Source organism: Diaphorina citri, unplaced genomic scaffold (genome assembly GCF_000475195.1).
Source record: "Diaphorina citri unplaced genomic scaffold, Diaci psyllid genome assembly version 1.1 scaffold6806, whole genome shotgun sequence".
NCBI classification, from domain to species: Eukaryota; Metazoa; Arthropoda; class Insecta; order Hemiptera; family Psyllidae; genus Diaphorina; species Diaphorina citri.
In genome coordinates, this window is record NW_007384182.1 from 10501 (window position 1) to 20119 (window position 9619).

The 9619-nt window shown below is 38.1% G+C and overlaps 1 protein-coding gene across 3 annotated transcripts; it reads left to right on the forward strand.

The window, feature by feature from the left end:
* Nucleotides 1-199: 199 nt before the first annotated feature.
* LOC103522083 lies at nt 200-7369 on the forward strand. 3 transcript variants are annotated; one of them, XM_026832446.1, is made up of 3 exons: nt 200-595; nt 919-1084; nt 2005-7369. In XM_026832446.1, the coding sequence occupies exon 3, from the start codon at nt 2601-2603 to the stop codon at nt 7338-7340; it is 4740 nt and encodes a 1579-aa protein (XP_026688247.1). In that variant the 5' UTR covers nt 200-595; nt 919-1084; nt 2005-2600; the 3' UTR covers nt 7341-7369. The 3 variants fall into 3 exon arrangements, with proteins under 3 accessions (XP_026688247.1, XP_026688248.1, XP_008485414.1); XM_026832447.1 differs by lacking the exon at nt 919-1084 and having other exon boundaries at nt 200-599; XM_008487192.3 differs by lacking the exon at nt 919-1084.
* Nucleotides 7370-9619: the final 2250 nt, after the last annotated feature.

Genomic DNA, 9619 nt, shown 5'->3' on the forward strand with positions numbered 1-9619 from the left:
ATTGTCATTGAAGTATTTGAAGTTGAGAAACGTCCAGCGTGGATAAAACTGGGACGGGTGACCGATATATCGCCGGATAATTGTCGATATATCGACGATATATCGCCAAAAAAATATATCGATATATCGACGAAAAATATATCGATATATATCGGTTTTCGATATATCGCAACATCCCTAATCTAGCCATTCATTTTGTGAATGGAAATGGAAATGGATTCCAAATTTCCGCAAAGTGTAGATTCCACAATAGCATGATCTGCATGATTCATTAAATTCATTTCATTAATCAAACGTATTTTGCAATCTCTGTGGCAACAATAGCTGAGAAATAAGTAATCCTTTGTGTAGTAATTGATCAAGTTAGAATAAAATTGTGTTCTGAAACAAGTGTTGAGAAGTGCTAACACTGCTCACTTCCTGCCCACTTCTCATTATTGATTTTGGAAAGTTCCAAGTCAGGTTGAACTTTCAGTGGAACAACCAGGAAAAAGGTGAACTCAACAACCAAGTATAATAGCAAAGAAATCACCAATGACTCTGCTGAAAGATCTTCTTAGTGAAAAGGTGTCAAGTCCTTCAATATTAATATCAGGTAGGTACGTTGAAATAGCTCCTTGTATTATCCTCTCTTTTCTTGTATTGTCCCAACCTGTTGAAGATAAAGACATTGACGACAATTTCGAAAATAGAGAAAAGTGTGTGACCATGGCTTGTTATTAAATGTATGGCCAATCTTGCCACTGAGAACACAGTGTCAAGGGTTTTCTTTGTTGTCATCCATTTGATTTACACAGTCCAGTCTTTCTTGAACTCCTGATTATCTGAAAACTCTTCTTGTCAAGATCAGGCATTAGTCTAAAGCCGGGTCCACACTAGCGTAATGTAACATGTAATGTAATTGTGGGTATGGTACAGTACCATTCACAGGCTCAGTGCTTGCGTGTGTTCACCAAGTGCTCCATTCTTCAAGGTTATCATAGTGCTTGCTTCAATGTTCAGAAACCCATCCACACTTGTGTAACACGTCTGTATCAAACATCAAAGAAGATCACCAGAAAACCGAAAACATCATGGATCCGAGGTGAGCATTTGGTGAGCATTCACTCGAGTGCTTCTATTCCGTCCACACTAGTTAATTTTGATACATGTAAGGCACTTGCATTAACATGTTCATGTTACATTACGTATGTGTGGACCCGGCTTAAGGACTGAGTGGAACGGTGAGCATAGGGCACAATGCTCTTTGAATTTTATCATCATCTATGCTGTGCTCCACTCTGTCCTTACACAAAGAGTGCAAACAAATGACAGTTCCTATGTGGTCCGCACATGAGCAAATGCTTCCCAAATCAAAGCAAACAATTTTTGAGTTGCCAAAATAGGGTTTCTTAAATATAGGGTTTATACAAAATTGTCAAAGCTAAATTAGGCTAAAAATCTGAAAAAAAATACTAAAATGTGTCCAGACACACTGTTTGAGCTTTTTGGTTGAACATGTAAACAGATAAAAACTCAAAGGAAAAATTGTCATGTTAAATTTGAGGCTCATGTCATTAATTCAATATTATTAAGTCATTCATTCAATAGGTTCTTATTTTTCTAATGCCAGAGCTTTGAGCATTTATTTTACCTAAGAAGTACCTATCTACTTACTTATTATTTGTGTGACTCATACTAACCATTATTTTTCATAAACCTCTTGGCTTTGTAGGTACCTAATTCATAAAGTGAAATTTGCAAATGGATTTTGTGCCTTATGTTTCAGAAGTACCTACCTAGGGACTGTTATGTAAAGCTGTATAATAACTGCCAACTAAGTAATCCTGTAAAAATAGGTTTTACATGCCTATTTACTATAGTTATTTCTATTCTTATACCTACTAATATTTACTTAAGCATGTTTCTTTGTTACCTATTTAACTTAAAAATCTTTGTAACCCTCAGTTTTATTGGTCTTGAAGTGTTTCTTAGGTTTGTTTTGATTTATTACTTCATTTCCAGTGTATGTCAACAAGGTTGGCTGTAAAACAATGTGAAAACTGATGTAACTCTGCCACTAGTCCTCTGCACAAAATATGTCAACAAAAATCCAAAGGAAATTTGTGATTCAAAACTGGCACAAACAAATTAAATTGAAATCATCAAGATCTTACTTGAAAACTTTGTGGCTGAGTGGGGAATCATTGGAGGATAGTACACTATAATACCTTTCTACTCTGACATAGTTAACAATATACATTTGAAAAATAGGAACACATGTAAACTTGCTAGCACAAATTCCGTGTCACAATCTGTGCATACTGCAAGATTTAGAACCCCTAGATTTCTATTGTAACAGGAAGTTATTTTAATTCTTATCTCTTGGTGTTTATCTAGGGTGCTAAGTATATTGACATGTTTCATAACACCACAGTTTGTTGGACTCTTCCCCTTGTACAATTTATCATTTTGCAATTGTTTTAACTTATTCATTGTCAGTTTTTTTTTTCTGTTGAATCTCTTGTGTTTATTTGTGTTGGTGCTTTTATACCATTTACTTTGTGATATTAAAAATAATTTCATGATTGCTAGTAAGATTGTAGTTAGACCTGATATTCATGGCGTATGTGAATGTAGCAGATTGGAAACCTGATCAAGTAGCTGATTGGTTGAAAGGTTTAGACGTCTCAATACACAGATATGTAGAATCATTCCTGAACAATCATGTCAATGGACAGCATCTACTCAACTTACAACCAGATGACTTGGAGCATCATGGTATCTGCAAGGTGGGTCACCAGGAGATTATTCTGGAAGCTGTGGATCATTTAAGGAACTTCCACTATGAACTGGACCATGAAAACTTACAGCTCTTGGCACTACGGGTGTCTTGTCTTGCCCATAGCTTACACAGAGAACTATGGAACTACAGCTCACCTGTTGTGTCTACTCAGACACTTTCAGATGTTGCTACTATCATTAAAGCTGTTAAGCCATTAGTCTGCTGGTTAGATCGACCTCCATTTAGTGGGCAGTTAGCATTTATTGACAAGAAAGCAGAACTCTTGAGACTGAGTTTAGAGATGGCATTCAGTGGGCAAAGAGGAAAATTTGCAGATCATCCAATTGAAAATATAAGAAACAGTGCAAAAGGTTTATCAGAGCTTGCAGATGAAATGATACGTGAGATACATGATCCTCTTCTCCTACAACCATCCTCTTTGGACCTTGCTACACTGAAGAAGAGACCTGGAGAACATCTTGGCTTTTGTATTATCCCTTCATTTCATGGAATCCACCAGATAGGAGATATCAAATGCAACAGTACTGCTTATCAGAGTGGTAAGATTGAATGTGGAGATGAGATTGTGCAAATTAACTATCAAACTGTTGTTGGATGGGATGTGAAACAAGTGATGGCTCTCTTTGAAGAGTCCAGTAGTGATATTTTCTTAACTTTAAAGAAACGTCCGTGCCATAGTAAAATATTAGGTCAAATATACATGAAACCCTATCGACTGCCAAGTAAGAAGCAAGTCAGTTATAGATGGTTCCTTGATGATAAAATAACGCCTCCTCGAATAAGTCACTTTGATATTAAACCTTTGGGCCATGCGCTTGTTAACAGTGTTACAAGTTTTACTAAAAACAGGAAACCTCTATCGGGATCTTTTGAAAATGCCAAGGAAGATGTAAGCATAGATATTGAAAATCAAAATAAAAGTATTCAGAAGGAAGAACCAGAAGATGATTTGGAGGATGATGATGATGACGATGAAGATAATGAACCTGAGGAAGAAGAAGAAAGTATTAGTTCTCCCACTAGTGTAAGACTTTATCATCCTAAACCTCGTCTCCCTGTACAAAGAAGAGCAACAATCACTGGAACAGGAGCGTCACCAACAAGCAAACGAGCACCTCTTAACTTGGAACAGTTGTGGCATGAGCTCAAACTTGAGAAAGAATGGAGATTGAGTGGAAAACAGAGGAAAGGAGAAAAATCCACTAGTGAATTATTACTTTCGGCTACTTCTCCATCAGAAGTAGGAAGTGATGAAAATAAAATTCATTTGAAGTCTGCACCAAAAGCTTGTAGTGCTGACTGTTTAAAATCCGTGCAATCTGATTTCGTGAGAAGAAACAAACCGGATTTAAATTTGTTAGACAGTAAGTTTATAGCAGAAAATGAAATCCCAGGAAAATCACTGAAGGAAACAGACCAAGAGTCCAAGAAAGTAAATGATCCATCTCTAACTGAGGAGGAATCTAACATGTTCATACCACTGAAAGAAAGGATCGAAATTTTCAACAAGAAAATTGATGACAGCAACAGTGTCCATAGTATGAAACCAAAAGTACCTGCCAAAAGATATGTCCAAAATGAAGGCTTTATAAGCCTGACTAATAGTCCTGCTCACAGACCTACTGAAAAGAAACCTGTTGCTAGGCCCAGAGGTAAACTAGATAAATCAAATAGCACTCCCGTGTATGATTTCAATGATAGACCACAAGGAGCCGATGAAATAGAACTTTTACTAAGTAGAGAACTAAAGAGCCGAATTAATATTCCAGCCTCAACTCGTAATGAAAAACCTGAAGCACAAGGACAAATACTGCAAACTGAAGTTGACGATAAAAAACATTCGTGTGACAGTTCAGAATCAGTGAGTGTTAGTACATCTACATCAAGCCCTTTCCAGACCATTGTTACACTTTCAAATAAAAGTCCTGATTTAAAAAAGAAAGAAATGTTCCTAAGTGTATCACATAGTTCACAAGACAAAAGTTCTATTGATGTACCCAAACCAGCTGTCAGAACGTTCAAGAAAGATACAAGAAATTTGGTGAGTGATTCTGATATCAAAACAAGAAATGTCTATTCAACGGACATGCACATATCTGATTCTAAAGATTCAGTTTTTATGGAAGATGATGTATCTCCCAGTGCGACTAGCGCCCCAAAACATTCTGTCTCCCCGGATAAAAAGGCTCTAAATGACACTGTAGCCATAGAACATGGTATATCCACAATAAATATTTCCAACACAACACAAAAAATCAAGTTCATTGACGATCCTGAAAGTCCTACTTATTCTTTTAATAACAAAGATCATGTGCCAGCAGTTAAGCCCAGAGAATTCAACTCGGCCAGTAATGCCAGACATGTTGAAACACAATCCTTTGTGAATGTAAGCAAATCTGAAAGTTTAGTACCGTCTAGCCCACCCTTAGGTATTCAAGAGTCCCCAGTAATTCTGTCTAAAATCAATGATGGTCCTAAAAAAGACCCAATCACAGCTAGTGGTCACTTGCCTCAAACCAAAGAATTACTATTAAACAAAGTATCGGTTGGCAGTTCATCAAAAATTTCTTACACACCAGAAAACACCGTTCAAGTCACAATACCTCATAGCCCTTCTACCTGGGATGATCAAGTCAGGAACTTTCCTAAACCAAGTACTTCCAAAATCAACCTCACCTCAAGTTCTTCTGCTGAAGCTGTGAACAAAGTGCAATTTGCATCCTCTACACCTATTAAGAAACAATATTGTCAGGAAACTTCGTTTTGTCAACAATCTTCAACTTATCCTCGAAACAAACCTGAAGTCAGGTCAGTTCTGCCTGGACCTTCCAGCATACAAAATTCTCCATTACGTGCTATAATACCCTTAAAGCCGAAACATAAAGCTACTAGTCCTAAAGTTTTCCGCAAGAAGACCAACTTACTTCGTGGAAAACGACGTAATATTAGCGTGAAAGACTTGGTGATGCCAGATTGTGAAGGTTGGTTATTTCAGAGAGATCGCAAGATATCTACTGTGCCACAATGGATCCGGGGTTGGTTTATCATCAAGGGTAATCATTTTTATGGATTCACGGATAAGGATAGTACGAAAGCACATCTGTTCATTTATTTACCCGGGTTTACTGTAGCGCCTGCTGTAGAAGTTAAATCTCGAAAATATGCTTTGAAGATTTATCATACAGGCACCACATTCTATCTATCTGCAGATTCACAAGATGAGTTTTCATCGTGGCTAGGTTGTCTGTCGCAAGCTACCATAGCTCATGATCGTTCCCCTGTGGAAAATATTACTTTTAGTGAGTCTGAAGGTGAGGAAAAGTCAAGTGATAAGTCAGACTCTGATAAGAGTAAAGATCACTGCTTTTCTAGCCCAAAAGTGAAAAAGATGTCGAATTTTCTAACCGGACCTTTAACATCTTCAAGCTCAAAACACGAAAAAAAGTTCTCATCCTTGAAGAAGAAAAAAGAAGATAATCATCACAAGTCAGACCATGGGAATTCAAGTCTGGACAGGAAGTATTTGAGATTTTTATCTGGGACTAATAATGTACCTGTTCCAACAGAACACTTTCGTTCTTACAGGAGAGTTGCTCCTGGTACTTTGAGTGATAAGTTGCCATCTCATGATTCTTCCATGACTTCAATGGAATCAACGATAGCTAGAACATCATCACCTCCCCTACAGTTACCTCCGGACATGGCAGATTATAGACTCGCTTCTCTTGCTAGAGCAGGTCATACAACAAATGTTCAGCGAGAACATAACACAACGCTGGAAGCCTTTATGATGTCGAGACAGGGTGAAGAACGGAGACAAAACCAAAGTACATCTGCATTAAGACCACCACAACAGTTCGCACCTTCTGTACCAAATTCACAACTAGAAGACGCTGCATGTCGCACCCACATCATGAGACAAAGTCACCCATCCACTTCACACAAAGAAAGTGAGTGCGGAATGAGTAATGTTGCAAGTTATGGCTGGTCAGAACCACTTGGTGCAAGTAGCACCAGTAGAAATTGCAACACCATACCTGATATTCAAACCAAAAGACTGAAGAAAATCGCCACAGTAAATTCGAATGTCCATCAAGGAGCGTGTGTAGATTCCAACTCCCTCTCTGAACTGGAAGATAGTTCAGACAGAAGTCATTTCCAGAGGAACACTACCAAGTCATCCTCTAGCTCCAAGTTGAAATCATTCTTCTCAACTTCTCACTGGCAAGACTCATCTTCCAAAACTTTGCTTGGATCCCCGAGGCTGAGACGCGTCTTGTTCCGTGAGAAATCTGATGCAAGCAATAGAGGTCAAGCGAGTAAATCTCACCCGACAAGCAATAGTCATAACGAGAGTTCTGCATCGGGAGATTTGGGTCAACATACTCCTGATTATCCAGGCCTCGAATACCCTCCTGTATTTGTAGAGGAATCCTATAGTCTTTCATATGTGACTTCTATCCTAGAAGCCAGAGCTAGTCCCAGTAGCAATAATCCCCATGACAGCGAAACTGCAAGCAATGATGGTGATGATAACAATGAGCCACCAGTATAATCCATACCACTCTAAGCAATACTATTCAACCAGATAGGTAGGTACCTATTTTAATACTAACCCTTTAGCTGACAAACTGTTTTATTTCCCCTGAGCTTGAATTACTTGGTTTCATGAGCTTCACAAAAATTCTTATCTGGGTGTAAAGTGTTCAGTTGTTCATTTGAAAAATATTAAATTATTTTCATATGCAAACAGTGTGAAGGTGTCAGTGAGAAAGTACCTACCTACTATGTATTGTACCTTAATAAATTCCAATTACATAGATATGTAAGTATTGTAAGTGGCTCATTACCCGTTGATCTGGCAATGAAATGCCACGCAACACAAACCTACATAGTAAATTGATATCAACACTACTTTAACAAGGAAAACATTTTCTCATTAAAAAATTGAGAAAGAAGTGGGTTGGTAATTCCGAGTGGGTACCTACAACATGGAGAAGAGGAAAGGCTTACACCTTATTCAGGTACTAAATTAAGTACTAAACCTTTATTGTTTCATTCACTTAGCAAATGATTTCTAAATTATTTAAAACTTTCTAGCATCTACTAAATGACCTAAAACTTTCTGCATGTGCCAGACCTACTTGCTCCAAATTTTTAGAGTGTGGCCTACAGTGAAGGAGAAAAATTGAGCTCAAGGGGGGGTGTGGGCCCCCTCCCCCCTATGAACTGCCCTGGTTAGATTAATGGCTTTCATACTTAAATAGGAATCACAGAACACAGATTCATCTGACAAAACTGCCCTCAAGTTGACTTTATGGTTGTCTACTAGGTATGGACATTTTTTGTTCAACTATACTGGCAAAGATGCCTGTCTTTCAACATGATAGGTACTGTAGAAGTAGGGGCTTATGATGGGCTGTATGGTCAGACCTGGGTTTATCCTGACAGATCCTAAACATGTACTTTGAGCTACCTACATCTAATCTGAATTGAGATCTTGCATGACAAGTGTCCAGGTTTCTCCAGATAAGATCTAACAGTATGTGTTTATCCTTACAGATCCTAAACATGTACTTTGAGCTACCTACATCTAATCTGAATTGAGATCTTGCATGACAAGTGTCCAGGTTTCTCCAGATAAGATATGTAGTACCTGGTGTTCAATGAGTTCCAATTCATAGCAAGGATCTGCTGGATTCCAATTTCCTGGTTTATAGGTTACAGAAGATTTTAAGATGGTACCTGGTGTTCAATGAGTTCCAATTCATAGCAAGGATCTGCTGGATTCCAATTTCCTGGTTTATAGGTTACAGAAGATTTTAAGATTAGAGTTAAAGACCAAACAAATCCCAAACTTACCTAACATGTATCTTTCAAAGCTTCCAAACAAATCATTATCCTAGGATAGCTATTTACTGCAAATAACTTCTGTAAAAACTGAACCACTTAGAAATTCATCCTGACTTTGACAAACAGGCAGACTCTGGTTAAAATTAGCTTCTCTCACAAGAAAGATTTTAAGAAATTTGCTTCAGGTGATAAAAAATTATGAAGAAAATTCAAAAAGATCAAAATTCTTTATCAAAATCTTGAACATTCAACACTTCTGAACACATCACCAAATCTGACCACTTGTACACAGTGTTGTCGGACTCATTACGAGGGAAATTTTCAGCGAAAGAGGGAAAATCCCTTCAAAACATCATCAAAATTTCCCTTTACGAAAATCACAGAGGTTGAAGTGGTGTGGATAACGAAAGTAAAGTAAGTTAAGTGAGGCCAATTTCCCCAGCCGCGTATAAAAATTTCGCATACTGCGTAACGTGTTGCGTGTATATCACCTGTGCATTACGGCATAGCCGAATAGCTGCGGCAGAAAATACCTAGTACGGATACTCCAGCGACAGAACTGCGTCAAAACTTTTCTGTTGCAGAGATACAAATTATTATTTTGTAAAATCATGATCACTGTACTCTACATAAGTGTTGTCGCAGGCCGGATTTTACTATTAAGTCACCGCAGGGATGCAGGCATTTTTTTTTTTTTTTCTAAAAAGTGTTCAATGGTTTTGAAACCTATTGACAACCACACGGATTGTGGGATTTTTTTAAGAGGGAGAAATGGCTACGCACATTTTCCCATATTGCATAGAGAAGTAAAAACAACTCCTCTATGCATAACCAATGTTGCCAGAAGGTAATCTCACGTGGGTAGAGGGGTTTTGGCTAGATATTATTGAATGACTAGCGGCACTATAGCGCGAGATGAACGAGGACGAACCGAATTGCGTGGGCGGATACAACAGGGGTGCTGTGGGCCCACCCCCCCCC